The sequence below is a fragment of the Trachurus trachurus genome, assembly GCF_905171665.1.
Source record: "Trachurus trachurus genome assembly, chromosome: 21".
Taxonomy (NCBI): Eukaryota; Metazoa; Chordata; class Actinopteri; order Carangiformes; family Carangidae; genus Trachurus; species Trachurus trachurus.
Genome location: NC_139899.1, coordinates 22242933 through 22264060, shown reverse-complemented (window position 1 = coordinate 22264060; position 21128 = coordinate 22242933). Strand labels below are relative to the sequence as shown.

At 41.9% G+C, this 21128-nt stretch overlaps 1 protein-coding gene across 1 annotated transcript in view; it reads left to right on the top strand.

The window, feature by feature from the left end:
• Positions 1-21128, top strand: part of LOC311004637 (phospholipid-transporting ATPase IH-like) — a 37362-nt gene that overhangs the window by 9183 nt on the left and 7051 nt on the right. The window contains exons 2-26 of the mRNA XM_083996789.1: positions 1973-2095; positions 2370-2459; positions 4111-4191; positions 4884-4991; positions 7520-7648; positions 9619-9722; positions 9820-9870; positions 9963-10027; positions 10116-10197; positions 10297-10447; positions 10546-10743; positions 10838-11011; positions 11640-11806; positions 13019-13090; positions 13882-13955; positions 14063-14166; positions 15050-15231; positions 15663-15896; positions 16526-16706; positions 16806-16908; positions 17343-17488; positions 17892-17951; positions 19123-19250; positions 19340-19475; positions 20019-20042. Of these exons, the coding sequence (XP_083852915.1) occupies positions 1973-2095; positions 2370-2459; positions 4111-4191; positions 4884-4991; positions 7520-7648; positions 9619-9722; positions 9820-9870; positions 9963-10027; positions 10116-10197; positions 10297-10447; positions 10546-10743; positions 10838-11011; positions 11640-11806; positions 13019-13090; positions 13882-13955; positions 14063-14166; positions 15050-15231; positions 15663-15896; positions 16526-16706; positions 16806-16908; positions 17343-17488; positions 17892-17951; positions 19123-19250; positions 19340-19475; positions 20019-20042 (2967 nt within the window). The remainder of the gene's footprint in view (positions 1-1972; positions 2096-2369; positions 2460-4110; positions 4192-4883; positions 4992-7519; positions 7649-9618; positions 9723-9819; positions 9871-9962; positions 10028-10115; positions 10198-10296; positions 10448-10545; positions 10744-10837; positions 11012-11639; positions 11807-13018; positions 13091-13881; positions 13956-14062; positions 14167-15049; positions 15232-15662; positions 15897-16525; positions 16707-16805; positions 16909-17342; positions 17489-17891; positions 17952-19122; positions 19251-19339; positions 19476-20018; positions 20043-21128) is intronic.

The following is a 21128-nucleotide window of genomic DNA, read 5'->3' as shown; positions in this document are numbered from 1 at the left end:
AGCCTGGATTATTTAAGGCATGTTTGAAGAACAGGACCCAGTGAGTTATTTTTGACTTTCTACTGACACAGTTTTGACTTGAGACCAGTGAGCATGACACTCTACACCAGATTGCATGTCTTTTTTAATGGTTTGTTTTGTTCATTTACATTACCTTCACTAAGGAACTTGTAAGTGTAATGAGTCTGCCATTATGTGTCATATCGTTCCTCCTTAACTCCGGCTCCTGCTGTTCCCTCCCGCTCGGCCTGCTTTTCTCTTTTTTTCCACCTCACTTTCCATCTCTCTCTCGCTCTCTCTTTCTTTCCATTTCGCTGTATCTCTCTGGGTCATGTTGCCCTCCTAATGTTTTGAAGGGGTCTCAAGCCGGCTGACACTGTTGGCTTCGAGTCTATTTTTATCCCACTGCCGAGCGCCTGTTGATCACAGTGGATAAGTTTAGACGTGTGACTCTGAGCTTTTCACTATTGTGATTTGCTATTTTTTTCTCCAGTAGGAAAAGTCACATTCATTTTAAACTTGTGTGCAAACGTATGCTGGTTTCAAATTTATGGATTTCAAACTACAAGGTTACTGGGAATCGATGTAACAAGATTAGAGTGTTAAATTTACATCATGTGAACTCTGAACACAAAGACATTAAAAGTTTTGCTCATTGGCAATGATGAGCTGCATCCCTGCCAAAACGTTGAGGACGTTTAAAGCAGTGGAGCGCTGCTTCCACCGAGGTGCTTGTTCCAGAACTTTTCTGCTAATGGTCAACACTTCTGATTTGAGCTGTGTCAGGCCGGCTGCTTTGCCAAAGGCTACGCTCACACTGCCCACTCAGGCCAAAACATTAGGAGCCATGTAGGAAGCTAGATGGAAACAAACAGCTGAATGTAGTGGTGTCTACACTCTTGTTTTTTTTTTTTTTTTTTACTTGGATAGCCCTTGTCCCACATTAGTTTTTAATGAAGGACACCTTGGAAAGAAAATATGTGCTGTGCTAAAATCCCAGAGTGCTCTTTGTTAGTCCCCAGGGAGCTACTTAGACTGTATGTTATATTAATAAACGTGACAGATGAACTGAGGTGAAGGTTTGCACGCACACGGACTGATCTGTGTTCATTATTTTGTATCAAGACATTGGATTGACAGAGTTTGCGTGTTGTTTTAGACCTGTGCAGAGGAAAAGAGAATAATGAGCGGCTGGAGCGGAGTGCAGACTGCAGAGTGGTCCTGCATAGGAAAGGAAGAAGTGAAAAGATAAATGACAAATCCACACTTGTGTGACTCAGAACTCATCCCACCTACACACATCAGCAAACACACACTCATCCTTCAGTCTTGTCTGTAAGGTTGTTTGTTAAAAGAAGTTATTGAAGTCGTGCAGCACAGTCCGGTGGCAACACTGTGTCTTGATCTCAGTGTTAGTCAGGCCAGTGTTTTGGTGAGCTGATTAAAATTTGAAAGGAAATAAACAGTCATAACATTTTGTTGCCTTTCACACACTGAAAAACTAATTTTGTTTGTTTAATGAAACTATGATTGTAAAACTAAATTATCAAAGAAAATGTTTTGTTGGTGATTGGACCACATCACGGCTCCAGTACCTGAATGGACTAAAATGGTTATTGCTGAGAACAATGGCAAAATTGTATATCTAGTAAAATGTGGTTTATTGGATGTTTGGTGTAAAAGACACACCATGAGATAATGAATTATAAATTATAGATGTGTATAGCTGCACACCATGTATGTAGCTGAGAGTCTGCATTTGGTAGAAACAGAAACACCGCAATGAGTGTAAAGTGTTGGGTGACATTAATATTCAATTGAATCAGTCTTGTAATAATAAGTCAGGTAATAGTAAGTAGGTCATGAATTGTAAGCGAACACAGATGAACGGTGTGTTTGAACCCATTTTTTCTCCCCCCGTTTCTGCTCGTTTTTGCTATTTATATCTATATATCATCTCTGTCTCCATCAGTGTGTGGGGGAGGAGAATTGGGTGGACAGCCGGACGGTGTACATCGGGCATAAAGAACCCCCTCCGGGAGCTGAGGCCTACATCCCTCAGCGTTACCCCGACAACCGCATTGTCTCCTCCAAGGTGAGCAAGCCACAGCCCGTGAGTCAGTGCCACAACGCTGTTCATCATCACACTATTTCTTTGTTTCGTATTCAGACAACCATGTAATCCCTATTGTAGCCATGTTTTTTAAGGATGACACATTTCGCTCTTCTGTGAAGCTGTGCATCAGCATTTGTTTTGCCAGAAGGATTTTTATGATGCTCTATTGTTTCTGTCTTTGTTTTTATTTTTATTTTATTTTTTTTTGTGCGTGTGTGTGTGATATTCACTTTGCTGTCGCTCTGTCCCACAGTACACTTTCTGGAACTTCATCCCCAAGAATCTGTTCGAGCAGTTCAGAAGAATCGCTAACTTCTACTTCCTGGTCATATTTCTGGTCCAGGTGAGTTTTTCATGAGAAATACAAAATGTTTTAGAAGTTGTTTTCATCTGAAAATACAACACCCAAACTTCCAGGTAGTATAATTCTAGCTTTCTTTTTGTTAAAAACAAACAAACAAACAAAAGAAGCATCCCAAGATCTCGTGATGAGTGCCTTTTTTATTTTAATCTTTTTCTTTTGTATGTGAAACTCGCCCATGTTTATTTATAGTTCGGGACTTTGCATGAAGATATTCCCAGAGACAGCTGGTGAAGTTCAGACAGCTGAACACTGGTCATCTTTTTCACACATACGTAACCAGTGTGTAACCATGTAGTGTAGATTTGATTTTTTTTTTAAACTCAGAAACTCAAACTTGAACCCAAAGTTAAAGGGATAGTTCAACATTTTGGCAAATTCGCCCATTACCATAATCCCTATAGTTTTAGCAGTAGGTTTGTTACCTTTAATTGTCCGTGCAAGATATTTTTAGAACGGCGGAGCAGAGCCGCAAGCCGTTTTAGAGGTAAATGCAGAGACGGGAATGCGCATCAGCGGTTTTGCATGAATTTCCCTCGAAAACAACTCTGTCTCGTAACGTTCTGTTATTATCTCATAGCGTGGAGAATGTGCAGGTCACAACTTGTCCACAAGAGCGTTTTGGAGTTGTTGGATTGTGTATTTGATGAGTTTGATGAGGGAAACCAAGAAATCCCGTTAGCCTCCGTAGCGTAGCTCTGAGCAGCTCGCGGCTCTTCTCCGCCGTTCTAAAAGTAGCTTGCACCGACAATTAAAGGTAACGAACCTACTGCTATGACTATAGGGATTATGGCAATGGGCCAATTTGCCAAAGTGTTGAACTGTCCCTTTAACTTGACATTTTCGTTGATCTATGACAACCCGATTGAAACATTTTAAACACAGCAGGCTAATTTGATGAAGTTGACGTGACTTTACATGGAACATCAGTGTTCACAAAAATTCAGAGCAGTTCCTCCAATAGTTGTTGACAAGTCAGTAATTTGACTTGACTCACTCATCTCATATTTTCTCTTAGACTTTAGTATCATTTTATATCGTTGATATAAAAACAACGAAAAGCAGTTCAGCAACTAAAACAAACAAGTAAAAAAAACATTCAGACATCATAACAAACAAAACGAAAACAAAAAGACTAAGAATCAAAGAGAAACAGCCTTTCTCCCTGATTCACTTTCATTGCACTAAACGTTGAAAAATCACTCAGGAGGATTTCTTACGCAGCAGCAGCAGCAGCAGCAGCAGCAGCAGCAGCAGCAGCAGTTTAAAGGGCGGCAGTTTAACCACAGCTTGGGTCTTTGTGTCCTGTATGTTGTTGTATCAGTAGCATGTGAAATACTGCACCCTCTTAATGAGACAAACTGGGCATGGCACACAGCGGGGGTGTTTGTATTCTTTGCGGACCGCTTTGCTGTATTGCTCTCCTGTTAAGTGCAGATGGGGACACATAAAACAAGATTTGATTACTTGGATACTTTAACTTTGTGAGATTGGTGCTTGATTCGTTATTACAGAAGCTTTTCCCTGCTACAGTTCCTTACTCAGCGTTGCATTACTTGGCATCCTTTCCCACTCTCCTCCCTCCCTCCCCCTTTCTCTCCCTCCCCCTCCCCACTGTTCCTCTCCCTTGCAGCTTATCATCGACACCCCCACCAGCCCAGTCACCAGCGGCCTGCCCCTCTTCTTTGTTATCACTGTCACCGCCATAAAACAGGTAGGTCACACACAAACACACTCGCATTTCCTGGAAATATTACCCTCCAATGATCCCTCCACATCAAACACACAAACACAAACACACACACATACAAACACCAACTCCCAGCCTCAAACACACACACACACAAACACACAAACACACTCTCTACCAGTCGGCTGTTCTATTATCTGTATATACGCATTCCTCTCTCAGCGAAAAGGACATGCCATTGAATATGTCTGGTGATGTGAGAAATATGATAATGAATGGTCTCCTCTGTTAATCACTCTAGCTGAGTATCCCATGCCCCTGGGAGATGCATCCTTCCTCTCCACCACATCTCAGCACTGAGGGATGGGGTACTATCAGTGATAGATGAAGCTGCTCTGGCTAAGGAAGCCTGAGTTTTACTGGGACATAAATCTAAAACATGACGTGTTGGCTAGAAATCCAGGAAAGAGGTCACTAAGCTCAGGGAGCACAATGCTAATTAATTACAGTGTATGACTTTCACCCCTCTCCCTCTCGCTCTTGATCTCATGCTACGCTCTGGCCCCGATTCTCTCTGCACAATAATCTATATTTCCTGTTTCTACCCTGCCAACAAACACATTGGTTTTCTCTTCCTTTCCTTTCCCCCCTTACATTCTTCCTCTCTCTCTTCCTTTCTCTCTTCTTGCATCCCTCCCGCTGCATCTCTCTCTCAGGGCTATGAGGACTGGCTCAGACACAAAGCTGACTGCTCTATAAACGAGTGTCCGGTGGACGTGGTGCAGCAGGGGAAGGTGGTGAGGACACAGAGTCACAAGCTACGGGTAAGAAGAACGGCCTCATTAGAGCAATAAAGCACCTGAGGTCACAAAGCAACACCACTGTACTGCTGCAGAGCTCACTTTTTCTATATCTGTCGCTCTCACTCCCCCCCCCTTCCTTCCTTTTCCTCTCTGCAGTCCTTTTCCGACGCTGTTTCCTTCCTCGCGTTCTCTCTCTTGTCTTTCCCACCAATTAACTTCCCTGAAACCGGAGTAAAGGGACAATCAGTGTCCCCTGGCACGCCATGCAAGAGCTCCCTTAGGGGATGAACAGGACTGATGTATTTCATGAGTTTGGATATTCCTGTCATCATTCCCTCATGTTCTCTTATGTCATCATGATGCAACAGTAGATGTCTTCATGTTCAGGCTAATTACTGGATATGTCTCATAATACTTAAGATTTTTAATTGCGTAAGACCTAATTTTTGATTGTTTTCATGACTTTTCAGTGTTAATATTTAATATTATTAGACTTCAGTAACTGTTTTTGTATATAATTTTGCTCTGGGCCTTGTCAAAAATCAATTTTTGATTGTTTTCATGACTTTTCAGCATTAATATTTAATATTATTGGACTTCAGTAACTATTTTTCTATATAATTTTGCTTTAGGCATTGTCAAAAATCATTTTTTGATTGTTTTCATGACTTTTCAGCGTTAATATTTAATATTATTAGACTTCAGTAACAGTTTTTCTATATAATTTTGCTCTGGGCCTTGTCAAAAATCTAATTGCATAATCATGCACAAGGGATTTCTCTCATTTAATCATGAGTTCAGTATTACATTACAGTACAGTATAACTTCAGATGACTGTTTCGTCTTCTTAAAACAAAGTGACGTAAGGAATCCTCTTAGACCATGTTTACAGTAGTTTGGCTGGACTGTAAACCAACACACAAGCTCTTCCTCTGTTGTATTTCTCAGGGAGACAATATAATGTTCCTACACAGGAGGAAGGCTGCAGTTTCAGGACCACTGTCCAATGACTGTGTTTATGGGATCATACTTTTCTGAAACTGCACCTTCTCAGCTGTATTTACTCCACTTTAGAGGGAACTTGCAGCTACAGATCAACCAATCAAGGCTGCAAAACGACTAACCAGTCAGAACGTGGCTATGAACTGACCAGTCAAAAAGTGGCCATTCAGTACTTATCCGCATAAATACAACAATGGAAACAAAAGACTCCAGGGTTAATTTTCAGCCACTGCTGCAGAGTGCAAGAATGATAAACAGACGGTGGTTGTGTAGAGGAAATAAGATGCCAGTTAGTTTGAGTTTTTATTTACAGTGGCTGTGGTCCTGACGCAAAACTCAGGGGTTGAATGTCAAGATTTTCTGTTGAAAAGCAAGAACCAGTTTCACTGAGCTTGCATGTTGCTCTGCAGAAATCGTCTCTCATATCGTCTCCACATGAATGAAAACAGAGGCGTCAGACTGCATAATGTGAATGTCTGGCTCAGCACCTCCTATGTAGATGTATAGTAATCTTCAGTCTTGTTCCACCGTTGTGTCAAGAGGGTATTTAGGGGAGGGGGGGGGGGGGGTGCAGGTCCGTCTTGTTTCTGCTGCGTCTGCTCCTGCTGCTCCTGTGGCGTGTGCAGAGAGAGACTGAGTGGGATGTTGAGGGTCTTCTTTAGAGCGAGGCGTCCACACGGCTACACAGCCTTAAAGGTTACAGAGCATTAGTTTGTGTTACCATGGTAGTAGTTTTCACTGAGCTGCACAGGACAGACATTTTACGTTCACACACACACACAAACTCTCCTTCTGTGTGTGTGTGTGTGTGTGTGTTTTTATATACATCTGCACCAGTGCAAGTTGTCCAATTATCTATCCACCTATCCCATTCTCATGGACATTATATTTCAGTAACACCTTGACACAACAAACATTTTGCATTTTACATTATTTTATTGTCAGTGGTCAAAGGTCACAGTGACTTCAGACAGAAATCGTGACAACATTGTACACAAATTGTTAATATATAACATGACAGCTATGCAACGTGAAACCAGTCTGAGTGGCGGAGGCAGACAGCCGTGATGTGGTAGTTGTAGTTCCCTTCTGTCTCCCTTTGTTATTGCCCCCGTCCTTTCTCTCTGCCTCTCTCCATCTGTGTCTCCGTCTTCTTGCTTTTTTTTTTTTTTTTTTTTCGCTACCAAGGTTTCTCACTTCTGTAGATCAAAAGGAGCGGATTATAGTGTGAATTGGGAGCAGGAATAATGATGAATATATTAATCATGCAAAATCAGGGAGCGTGTGTCATGTGTATGGTCACCGTGGAGATGGGATTTATCAAAGCTTAAGCTGCTCCGCTCGCATAATCTGTTATGCAACTTCTTAATCCTTTGAAAAAAAAAAAAAAAAAATGGAGGGATGTTAAAGGATGAGCAGACGATTACCCTGCAGGTCTGTCTGTATGTCTTTTACTCCATGTTTACGTGAACCCTCTTGTCAAAATACTTGTCATTTATTATGGATGTGGAAGTCATTATGTGTTGTGTGCTGTCCTGTTCTGTCAGGTGGGGGACGTGGTGGTGGTGAGGGAGGACGAGACCTTCCCCTGTGACCTCATCCTGCTCTCCTCCAGCCGCCATGATGGGACCTGCTACGTTACCACCACCAGCCTGGACGGGGAGTCGAGTCACAAGGTGCCTCCACCAGTGCACACTTTTTTTTTATATAATTATCACTTAAAGCAGAAGTAAGTGATATATTTGTGTTAATATAAGTCTTAAATAGTTATATCTTCCGACAGCAATCACTTACATAGAGTGTTTGGTCTGAAACACGGGTCTGTCAGTCCCTCTGCTCTGCTCTGAGCTGAAGAGAAAACATTTATCGTATCCTACAGTTTTTATCCAATGAGGAGAGAGAACGGCATGCAGGGCTGTGTGTGCAGCCAAGGGACGCCGTGAATGTGGCGACGTAGGGACGAGGACTGTTATGGTGCGTTCAAGGAAACTCGTATTTTTCCGATCGTGAAGTCGTACCAGTTCGATCTGGTACGAGTTCACGGGTCAGAAGTTACGAGTGGCCGTTATAGTGACTTTCACCGGTAAAACAGGTCGGAAAAACACGAGTGGGTTGCCTGAAACGCTACAAAGTCGTAAGTTGTGACTTGAAGTAATACTGTAAGACTGTAATTTACGATTTCAAAAGCCTGCCTGGAACGCAGCATTAGCGAAAACGACCGGACCACTTACTTCTGCTTTAACTTTTACTTGATCATCTTAAAATCCCTAAAATGAGACATCCACATGGGTGTTTGAAAAGTCTGTGAAATCACGCCATATTTAAGGCCTTTTGATATCCAAAATGTTCAGCCTTTGGATCTAAACTTTTTTTTTTTTTAATCAAATAATACATTCATTCTTTTAAAATTACAGACATTGTGTTTTAGTGGAAAAAAGAAAAAAAACTTTTTTATATAATTTATAGAAAAAGAAATCAACAGCAGTGTTACCATGCAATATGCTCTCACCAGCATTACTGCTGGTACAGTATGTATGTATTATTGGAAAGTAGGTCTCACTTCTTCCTCATTCTTATATAATCTTATATAATCCTATACAATAGTTTCACACTATGTTCCATGGTGTCTGCTAGTTTTAGTGTCCTCTTACTTTTATCTTACTTTTTAGTTTGGAAACTTTCCAATAAGTCCAATAAGAGCACTTAGAAACCGACTGTCTTAAAAAGCTCTAAATTTGCTTTTACATCCATGTTGTCACATTCAACTACAGTAGACCAGTTATTTCATATTTTAGATTTTTTGACAGATAATCAATCAGCAATATTGGTTATAGAAGAGGTTACGTTTTAGAGAACTTAGATTACAAAATGTTTGTTAAATTAATCTAAAAAATATCAGAAATATTTCTAGTGTCGACATCTATGAGTTTGTACAATTTGATGTAGAATTGTTTGGCCTTGACACAGGTTTGCTCTCTACTGAGTGTCATTCTAGTTTGATAATCAATTGACAATTACTTGTCAAGGTGATGAACAGCCCACCCAGGTTTTGGACTGTTATTCAGACAAATACAAGCAATTTGACGATGCCATCATAGGTCGGAGGAAATAGTGCTGAGTATTTATCACCGTTTTCCAACACAAACACCAAAATATAAAGTGATCAATAACAATTAGCAGATTAATTGAAATGGAAAAAAAAACAAAAAAACGTTGCAGCTTTATGCTTTTAAATCAAAATACGCACTCGGACTCAACAAATGCACAAAGACGTAGGTGACACACCGTCACACACCACAGTTCACATTTTCACCTCTCCGATGTTCACCGATGTCACTCACATGACCATATGCATGGCTGAGCACACGCACACACAATGCAGCGTGGAGCGCTCCATCCACCCTCCTGATTCGCGGCCCCGGGGCAACCTCCCGCTGCGCTCACCCTCCCAGCGTGTGTCCTCCGCTGACCCAGGAGGAGCGCTTTATCACAGCTCACCCACCTGGCTCTCCGGGTCATTTAGAAACCTGCAGGAAGCCGGGCAGAGGAGTCAGATTAAACCTGCTCTCATTAGCGGCAATGGGTGACATTTTCACTCTGTTGTCTTCCTCCTCTTCTTCCCCCTTCCTCCACCTCTCTATCTCAGACCTATTATGCTATACCAGATACCATGGCCTTTAGAACGGAGCAGGAGGTGGATTCGCTACATGCCACTATTGAATGTGAACAACCTCAGCCTGACCTCTACAAGTGAGTCTGACACACACTCTCTGATGCATCTTGTACACAGACCTCAGAGATGAATCTCTCTTATGTCTTAATTTGATTTTACCTTGACCTTTCACAGATTTGTGGGGCGGATCAATATTTACAAAGACAAAGAAGAGCCTGTGGCAAGGTGAGTCCACTTACTATTCTTTATTCTTTAGTTTTGACATTTTTGACTAATTTAATGTTTTTAAATTGTGTTTTTGATTTTTATTCTTGCAGACCACTTGGGGCTGAGAACTTGCTCCTTAGAGGAGCCACACTGAAGAACACACAACATATTTATGGTAGTTTCTCGCAGATTCATGCTGTTTAAGTAACAGAGAGGCTGATGTCATTATCGTCTTGGTAACTCTGTGTTTTCTCTCCCTTCAGCTGTTGCAGTCTACACCGGCATGGAGACCAAGATGGCGCTCAATTACCAGTCTAAATCTCAAAAGCGCTCTGCTGTAGAAAAGTATGTTTTATCGTGTCTAAATGTCTGATTCATGTTAGATTAGTTCAGCTCCCGATCTTTGACCCTGACCCTCGCTCCCCTCGCTCTGTCTCTCTGCAGGTCAATGAATGCCTTTCTCATAGTGTATCTGTGCATCCTGATCAGTAAAGCGGTGATCAACACGGTTCTGAAATACGCCTGGCAGTGGTCCCCCGACCGAGACGAGCCCTGGTACAACCACAGGACGGAGATCGAGCGCCAGCGGCACGTGGTCCGTTCATCAGCCTCGACTTCAAAAAACACACAACAACACACCACTGCTGCCTGATCATAAAAAAACTTCATAGTGGTTGTCTTTCGTCCTCCCAGGTGATCCGAGCGTTCACAGACTTCCTGGCTTTCATGGTCTTGTTTAATTACATCATCCCGGTGTCTATGTACGTGACGGTGGAGATGCAGAAGTTCCTCGGCTCCTACTTCATCACCTGGGATGAGGAGATGTTTGACGAAGAGCTGGGAGAGGGCGCTCAGGTCAACACCTCTGATCTGAATGAGGAGCTGGGCCAGGTACACACACACATTCTCACACATTTGCATACACTGTCAGACTGTAAACTTTCTTTTCAGGCACGGCCTTAACTCTACCCTTCCTCCCTCCCAGGTGGAGTATGTGTTTACTGATAAGACGGGCACTCTGACTGAGAACAACATGGAGTTTATTGAATGTTGTGTCGATGGGAACGTCTACATCCCGCACGCCATCTGCAACGGGCAAATCCTCAGCGCTGCCTCCAGTATAGACATGATTGATTCCTCACCTGGAGGATACAGGAGAGTAAGTGTGCGTGCGTGTGTTTGTAAAGCAAATAGGCTTCTAAATCCAGCCTGAATTGAAACTTGGCTGCACTAACTTGGCTGCCGAATGGAAACACTCGCAGATTAACATGTCATATTTCAAGCAGGAGCATCAGCGCGGTAATTTCCTCTGACATTTTATTATAAACACTGCTCTATTTTGCATTTCCATTGCTGATGAATACAGTATATAAACCCTACAGTATACCCAGCTCATTTTCTTTGTAACCCCTCAGTGTTTTCCATGTCTTACATGGGGGAAAAAAGACCTCTGATACACAGGAAAGTGATGAGCCTTGCAGTTTTGGCAGCAGCAACAGTGATTTGTTTAGATTTAATAGAAGAAAAGTTGTATAGTCAGCAGTATCCACCACAGATGACCAGAGAGAGAGAAGAGCACTGCTGCCAAAACTTAAATGGATAGAAAACTTGAGCAAAAGATTTCACAGATGTGCTGCTTTATTTCTATGTTTTGTGGGGGGAAAAAACCAAAGCACCAAACTTTTACATCAATGATGCATCTTTGAAATGAATTAACATCTGCGTTAATAAAATGGAGATTAATTATCAATGTATTCCTGTGTTTTTGTATTTGTCTGCATCTCTAGGAACATGAAGATCTGTTTTTCCGGGCTTTATGTCTGTGCCACACGGTGCAGGTGAAGGAGGAGGAGACGGTGGACGGCATCAAGAGAGGCATCCACCAGGGAAAGCCCACTTCCTTCTACATTTCCTCTTCGCCGGATGAGGTGGCTCTGGTGGAGGGAATGAAAAGGTAAACGCACAAATTCACAAAGTTCTCAAAGTAGATGCAAATGAGCTATAAGCCAACTCAATGCAATTACATTTAATTATGCACTGTCCCAGAGCAGTGGTGCTTTAGGTTGTGTTGCATTTCAGCACATCGCAAATGCAAATTCCCAAAAAAAGTCCTGTCTCTCTTTATCTTTTTGAAAGTGTTTACGTTCACAAGATAAACAGTGAAAGGAGTGTAGATCGATGTGAAGGCAACATACTGCCAGGCATGCCAAGCAGCCATTTTCACTTTTCTTTGTTAGGGGGCTTTTGCCTTCGGTTCAGTCTTAGAACCGATTTTATTTTGCCCACAGCATCATTTTGATGTTGTATTTATTTATTTAATTTTGGTTGTAAATATGTGTCATCCTTGGTCTTTGGAAAGATGTTATGAGTAATAATGATAAGGTGAATATATATAGACAAGTTATTAAAAACTTAATTACACATTTAAAATAGAGCAATTATATCAGGCATGAAAATTATACAGTTTTTCCATACATTTTTCCACTTTAAGATAATCATTCATCTGCATTGTACCAACATAAGGGGTGGATGGCCCTACACTAAAGCCACCTATAATAAAACACCTCTTTTAAACACTGGTTAGGCTAAATTATAGCACTGAAGGAAAACCTTTCAGTTTGAATTCAGTGTAATGGAGTGAAGATCCTACACAAACAAAATTGTCCTTGAAGTTTAGCCTAGTTCGTCATTAGGTCGGTGTCAATAACAATTCCTTCATTGATTTCAATGAGGCCACTGTGTAGCTGGCAAAAAGGGACAATCAAAAAAAAGTTGGTCTTGTTTCAACTTCTGCTGCAACACAGCCTGGTAATAACAAGTTTCAGTCAATTAAGAAAGAGCACCCCCGGTAAACTACTTCCCTTTCCCTCAATGCCCGAGAAGGAGGAAGACTTGATTACTGCAGGAAAAAGGAAAACACACATTGCTGTTTTGAGTCTGAAGGTAGCTCTTAGAAAGATGTGCAGCTCGCTCTCTGATATCACTTTCACAGATGTAAAGCAAAGCAGGCGGCGTACGTGCAAAGCTTGTGCTCCTGTTACACCGAATGCGTCACAACACCTGCAGCCTTTCCAAGTTTGATGGATATGAGTACTACTGCATATGTATATGGATACCTCACTGTCACACTGATATGAATCATTTTTTCTGTCCCTCTTGTTCCCAGGCTGGGTTACACCTATCTGAGGCTGAGAGACAACTACATGGAGATCCTCAACAAAGACGACGAGATTGAAAGGTTGGTCCGCTAAGTGTCTGCTGTGGTTACACCACAGGAGATAAAGCAGGAGTAAGTCGGTTGATGGGAGCTGCGGTCATACATCAACTGCCTGGAGGGAAAAGGCCTTCGGATTGTGTTTCATGTTGGACAGAGATTGCAAAAAAAAAAAAAAAAAAACACAACCACAAAAGACTGAGGCAGAGGGATGTTTTTAGAAAACTGCTCAATCAGATCAAAAATGCTCCGACTGATGTGGAAGAATGAAAGACAGCAAGATTCAATTAGAGGGCGTTTTTTTCTGTGGAAAGTGTCTAATGTTGTGATCCATAGGAAGTGTTCATGTAACCGTCCTCTCCCTCCATCACTCTCTGCAGTGGCCTGTCAATAGTGAGCTATTTTAAGGAAGCAGGGGAGCTGGAGAGGGGAGGGGGTTGTATCCAGTGATGTGAACACTCAGGATGCGATAGGAAGGCAAAAGGTTCTCACACTTTATGCTGTTTTTAACCCTTTTAGAGGGAATATGAACCTGCACAAAACGACCACATCAGTCTACAGTGTACTTGACTAAACTGTCGCACCTCAATCTGAGTTTTTCAGCCTTTACTTCAGGGGTTTATTTCCTCTGAGTTACATAAAAGGCCATCAAACATAATTCATCTTCAGACAGATAGTGAATGTGACATTTGTCTTTGTCACATCTACACACAAGAGTCCATTCAAAGCCAGTATGTACGTGATGTTTTACTTAATTTGCAAGACTCTGGATAGAGAATGAGCATAAAGACAACCCTCTGCTGTTTCTTTTCCAGGTTTCTGCTGCTCCATGTGCTGAACTTCGACTCTGTCAGGAGGAGAATGAGTGTCATAGTTAAGTCAAGCTCAGGTAAGATGTTCACTGTGATCAGAGCTATGTTAAAACATTTTATGAATCCACATTCAGACATGAGAACGGTTTTGCAGTTTGTTAATTTGTTTTTGTTGCACCATCAGGAGAATACCTGCTCTTCTGTAAGGGTGCAGACTCGTCCATTTTCCCACGGGTGGTGTCTGGGAAGGTGGAGCAAGTGAAGGCACGGGTGGAGCAGAATGCTGTAGTAAGTGTGCAAGGTTAAACCAGTGTCAAAACATAATACATCATATCAGTCCAGCTTTAGCATAAACACAATTAATCTGCATTATAATGCATCCTTATAGCTTCTGCCTCATATGAAAATCATTTTTCATAAATATAGGTTCATAAAAATGGTTCAGGGACTCATCACACTGCGTAGAATTAAATTCAGCAAAACATTAAACACTTTAGGAGCTCAATTTAAATGCACATTTCATTTTTTAAAATCATACTGTAGTAAAAGGCATCTATCAGCAGTTTGAAGAAAATCAATATCAGTATATTAGCAGTGAGCTGATTGATTGACTTTGGTGGCTGATTGCTAAAACCAAAGAGAGTTATGACACACCTCTGCAGTTCCCGCTCTGGTTTACGACGTTGTTTTAGCAGCTTTTGGTTTACAGCCCACATTTTTACTGTCTTGGTTTAGTCTTACTGCTCTGATTGACCTCACGTCCGATCTGAAACTCAACTGTATTCTCCCTGCTGAGCAGCAAATAGCAGGCGGAGCTAGCGACTAACATGCCGAAACATTTAGTGGTTAATGAACCAGATGTTTCCCTCAGGAGTTTTGAAAACCAAAGCAAAGCTTATTGGAGATTGAACATTGAACTAACATTCATTAAGTGAGCGCAACAACAAACACTAACACTGCTGTTACAATTTTATAATATACTGTATATCCAATGTTGTGTTTACAGCTTGTTGCACAGATCTAAAAGAACCATAATATTAAAGTGCTGGCGCTGTGTATTTTCTTTTCCAAAGCCCATATTAATCTAACAATAACACACTCAGCGGAAGAGGTCACATGACTTTCATGATAACACGGCTCTCTTTAATCTCTCTCCACACTGTGACACCAGGAGGGGCTGCGGACTCTGTGCGTGGCCTATCGGAGGCTGTCGGAGTCGGAGTACGAGGAGGCATGTCATCACCTGAATGACGCCAAGATGGCCCTGCAGGACAGGGAGCAGCGGCTGGCACACGCCTATGACATCATCGAGAGAGACTTTGTGCTTTTGGGTGCAACAGCAGTGGAGGACAGGTTGGTCACCATGGAGAGAGAGAGAGAGAAAGAAAAGAGGGGGAGAGAGGAAGGGAAGGATTTAAAAGCGGGGAGACAGAAGGGAAGATTAATGAGTCATGAAGTCATCTTCAAAGTATTGTCGTGACGCACGAGGCCAAAAAAGACTCAGCCTCGGCTCAGATGGGTGACTTAGTGTTCATACTAAAACTGCTCCTTTTCTTCACGACGCTGTGATGCAAAATGTGTTTGTCCTCTGACAGAGCAGACCCCAGTATTGACCCCAGCTGACTGACAGTTTGAGTTGCTAATAGATAAACTGGTGATGAGCAGAGACAGGGGTGGTCACGCATCGATAAGTTGTCACCAGTTGGTAATTGATCGAAGTTCTGATGGATGTTTTAACCTACCCGACTGGAGGCTGAAACTCTCATTGACTTATTGACGCGCAGGCTCCAGGAGAAAGCTGCAGACACCATCGAGTCGCTGCACAAGGCCGGGATGAAAGTTTGGGTCCTGACGGGAGACAAGATGGAGACGGCGGCGGCGACCTGCTACGCCAGTAAGCTGTTCCGTCGCAGCACGCAGATCCTGGAGCTCACCAAGAAACGCACGGAAGAGCAGAGTCTGCACGATGTTCTGTTCGAACTGAACCGGACCGTTCTCCGACAGCGCTCGATTTCTGGGTATGAGATTTTGTACTTTCCCTTTTTTTTTCAGGTATATATTCACAAAGTAAATACCAAACCCTAAAGAAAACAGACAAAACATATTAATACACAAGACAAACTGAGGTATTTCCCAAATGAGGATCTCAAAGAAGGGGAATAAACAATAAAATATACAGTATATATATAATAGAATAAAATAAACTAATTGGAAAATAAATATCTAATATAAATAGCTAAATATCTATGGGTAGATGTAAAAGAGGTGGTGCATGTACGTATGCGTGTTCATGTATCTGTGTGTGTGTGTGTGTGTGTGTGTGTGCTTGTGAGTGTTAGTGTTGGGGGGAGGACCACTTAGTTCACCTTAATTATTCCCATTGTTTTGATCAGCCTTTCTTCACAGTATAGCTTAATCCAAATATGTGTTTGTTCCCTATTTATAAAAGTTAGTCTTTCCATCTCTAAACTTTGTTCTGTTGTTAATACCCATGCTCTTAATTTTGGTGTATTTGGTTGTTTCCATGCTTTGGTCACCTGCTTCATGGCAGTTACTCTCAGTATATTGTTGCTTTTATCTTTCCTTTTGGATGGTTGTTATGCACATCAATCCTCCTTTTCAAGGTTTCTGTGATCTTTTCTTCCAGGTTGTCAGTGGACTGCCTGGACTTTGGGCTGATCATCGATGGGGCCACTCTGTCTGCGGTATTAAAGTCTCACCAGGAGGGTGCAGGCGGCCACGGCAACTACAGAGAGATCTTTCTGGAGATCTGTCGTAACTGTAGCGCCGTGCTCTGCTGTCGCATGGCTCCACTGCAGAAGGCACAGGTGACAGAACTGCACTTCTCAACCAGTGGGCTCCAGGCACCTTCCCAAGTGACAAACAGTTGTACTGATTGAAATGTTTTTTTTTTTTGTTTTCTGTAGATCGTCAAGCTAATTAAAGCGTCCAAGGAGCACCCCATAACCCTCGCCATCGGTGATGGAGCCAACGATGTCAGCATGATCTTGGAAGCACATGTGGGCATTGGTGAGCAGATTTCACTCCTCTAATTAGTGGAACATTTGCTAAATCATCCATTAAAATATGAAAGACGTTTCTGGTCGAGACTGAGACGATTTACAAAGCTTCAGTAGAAGAAATCTGATGAGGCTGTATGAGCCAAATGGCTTTTTTTACTCAGAGTAAACAAACACAAGAATATCTGAAATTGTTTATTCAGTAGATTACATTTACATTTATATTAAGATATTTCCAATAATAAACATAGTAGTGCTATTTAATGGAAAACTTCACTTTAAATTAAATGTATAAATCATCAATAAGCTTTTAACAACTTACCTTTAAAAAAAAAAAGCTCAAATATACCTTACAATTTAAGCCAATAAAAAAGCAATGACTCACTTTTGGCTTTGTTGCATTTCCGATCAGATTGTATCCAACGACTTCTCTTCTTCCCTCAGGCATCATGGGTAAAGAGGGCCGACAGGCGGCGAGGAACAGCGACTACGCCATCCCGAAGTTCAAACACCTGAAAAAGATGCTGCTCGTCCACGGCCACTACTACTACATCCGAATTGCTGAGCTTGTTCAGTACTTCTTCTACAAGGTACTAGACAAATGCTTTGTGTACTCCAGTGGCTCACACGTTTTAATCACTTTATCGTAATTCCCAGTGAAACACCGAGTTACAAAGAAGCAGATTTTTCAGCGACTCTGACAGATTACTGGATTCATGAATCCCTGGTGCAACATCCTCTCCTGGATTCATGGCCGCGATGATCAGTGTGGGCGGCTTCCACAGAAAGCAGTGCCCTGCCAACTGATTCATTTTTTCCTTTTGGCAGGCCAGCTCTGTGCGGCCCACTCAGTGAGCTTATAGCGCAATCTCTGCTTAAACAGAAATGTGTAGATAGTTGCATTTTTAGATTCTTCAAATCTCTCCCCGTGTACTTGTCACAAGCTTATCACTTTTTCTACTTGTTCTTTTTCCAACTCTTAAATCTTTCCAGAATGTATGCTTCATCTTCCCCCAGTTCCTGTACCAGTTCTTCTGCGGTTTCTCCCAACAGGTAAGTAGTTTATACTGCGTTTGGTTTACAGTACACAGACACACAGTGTAGTATGTATGTAATGTATCCTGACTGCTTATCCACATAATGTCCTCATAGTAAACTAGCTTAGTTTTTGTTTATTTTACGGCTGCAGTTATCCATATTTTCTTTCATAATTTCTCATGAAGGGATCAAATGATAATGTTTCATGTAAAAGGTGTTGCTCATTTACACAAGAAATGATCATGACCTTGTTCTTAAGTTGTCCTCAACTCTACAGAGTATTTTAATGTCTAAAAGCTCTGATAAATCTTCTTGACATTCATGCAGAACACCAGCTGAAAGACATAACAATGAAGCTGTGGAAACCAATATAGACCTAAAAGAAGAATTCATTTTGAACATGTACTTACAGTGGTGTTTTCTTAAAGGGATAGTTCAACATTTTGGCAAATTGGCCCATTGTCATTATCCCTATAGTTTTAGCAGTAGGTTCGTTACCTTTAATTGTTAGTGCAAGCTATTTTTAGAACGGCGGAGCAGAGCTGCTCAGAGCTACACTACGGAGGCTCATGGGATTTCTTGGTTTCCCTCTTCAAACTCATCAAATACACAATCCAACAACTCCAAAACGCTCTGGTGGACAAGTTGTGACCTGCACATTCACCACGCTATGAGATAATTAAATTAAACATAAATAATTATTGAACGTTACGAGACAGAGTTGTTTCCGAGGTAAATACAGAGACTGCACGCTGAAAAACTGTTCCTTACAGGAACGCACATCAGCAGTTTTGCATGAATATACCTCTAAAACAACTCTGTCTCGTAACGTTCTGTTATTATCTCATAGCGTGGTGAATGTGCAGGTCACAACTCTGAGCAGCTCACGGCTCTGCTCTGCCGTTCTAGAAATAGCTTGCACCGACAATTAAAGGTAACAAACCTATTGCTATGACTATAGGGATTATGGCAATGGGCCAATTTGCCAAAATGTTGAACTGTCCCTTTAATATTTCTGTATGTATGTTAGATATATAAATATGACTCTGTTGTTGGCTGTAACAACTTGGAAAGATTCTCATATGTCAGATGAGTGACAAAGAAATCAAACAATGCAACTCTGGTTTTTTTAAGATGCCCTCCAAGCTCTATATGTCTGATGTCGTATGTATTCGTCCCCCTGCAGCCTCTGTACGACACGGCCTACTTGACGTTGTACAACATCAGCTTCACCTCACTCCCAATCCTCCTCTACAGCCTGGTTGAGAAGCACGTCACCATGGAGACACTGAAACGGGATCCTTCCTTGTACAGGTGATGGTGACAAAAAAACCCAAAAAAACCCACCTTACATCCCCGAATATTGAGCTTCTAAAATTGAAAAAATAAAAAATCTCTTTCAGGGACATAGCGAAGAACTCCCTCCTCCGCTGGCCTGTCTTCCTGTACTGGACGTGCCTGGGTGTGTTTGACGCCGTTATCTTCTTCTTCGGTGCCTACTTCCTGTTTGACAACACCACCTTCACCAGCAACGGCCAGGTGAGCCTCTTCGCTGGAACGAGTAGCAGTAGTAGTAATAAAGATAAAACAGTGTTGTGTGGGGTTCAAGGTGTCCGGTAGGGAAATTAAAGGAGGATAATGGATATAAAGGAAAGTGCTGTCTTTTACAAACACTCATTCATCTCCATTGGATTCTCATGAAATAGGAAGTTAAGGGTTACGGGATGACTTGGTGGCCGTGTTACCTGTTACCTGTAACAGTAAGGTTTCTGTCCTGGGGGCTCCCTTATACTGTAGGTCAGCAACATTGGATCTCCATTCATATCGACAACGCAATAGCATCTTTCTCTGTATTGTTAATTTGTATCATGTCGACTGTTTTCAATTGCCTTTGGTCCTGTTTTTTAAGTTGAAACATCCTGAAATTCATTTTACCCTTTGTCCTGATTCTTTTCTCTTTTTCTTCCCCCTCCTTCTCTCTGCTTCCTCTCTCTTTATTTTGCTCCTCTTCTTCTTCTTCTTTTACTTCTCCTTCCTCCTCTTCTTCTTCTTCTTCTTCTTCGTCTTCTTCTTCCTCCTCAGCTTATGACCACCAACACACAGATGGTAAGCCTGTCTCCCTCTCTGTCAGCTCTCTCTGTCTTTCACGCTCTTTTAGTTCCTGTCGTACCGTTTAAGCTTTCAGTTTGACCGTTTCATCCAGTTCCATCCTTCCTCACTTCACATCATCCATGCACTTTCATTTGAATGTGTAGTTTTCTTGTGCTCCATTATTCCCCCTAATCTCTGTAAAGCCCTGAATCCTGCACAGTACCTGATCTTAACAACTCCACCACTGACATAGTAGAAACCTTAGATGTCCCCCACCCTCCCTCCCTCCCTCCCTCCCACCCCCACATTATCCTTGTGTTTATCTGTGGCAGTAAATAAACTAATGCTAGTATGTGCTATAGATTAAAATCCAACATCTGTTTGTTTTTCTGTCTAATGTGATTGTGCATCTACTGTATGTGTGTATGTGTGTGTGTGTGTGTCTGCGCGTGTGTGTGTGTGTGTGTGTGTGTGTGTGTGTGTGTGTGTGTGTGTGTGTGTGTGTGTGGTTGCTGTGTTTGAGGTTGGTTAGTTTTTAATTTGTCTGCTCCAGCATACATGGGGCGGCTGGATTGTTCTCACCCTGTGTGCTCTCTGACAAACAAAAAGAAAACATGGTTTAAAAAAAAGGAAAAGGAAAAGGAAGTAATGAATGAAGGAATTCTAGTAACAGTAACTGGTACCAACACAACCAGCTGTGCCTATTACGTAAAAAAAAAAAACCTCCTCCCCAGTTTCTTTGTCTTGATCTTTCTCTCCCTCCACCCTCCTTCATTATCTCCTCCCAACTCTCATTCCATCTGTCCACCGTTGTCTGATGTCTGCTTAAACCTCCCTAGGATTTCATCAGGTAGAAAAATGTGGATGCTGAAAGGTCAAAGTGAAAATATTCTTGACTTATTGGGCCTTACGTGCCTCAAAAGAAAGTCGCAGGGAGTACTCTTTTCCTGACAGATTATCTCTTGCTGCAGCAGATTTGACGTGAAGGTGTCTGTCTGTCTGTGCTCGCAGATGCACTGTAAAAAAAACAAAACCAAAAAAAACAAAACCTGTAGGATGTTCACTAATCCATGAGGAGGGTTGTGCGATTCGATGTAGCCA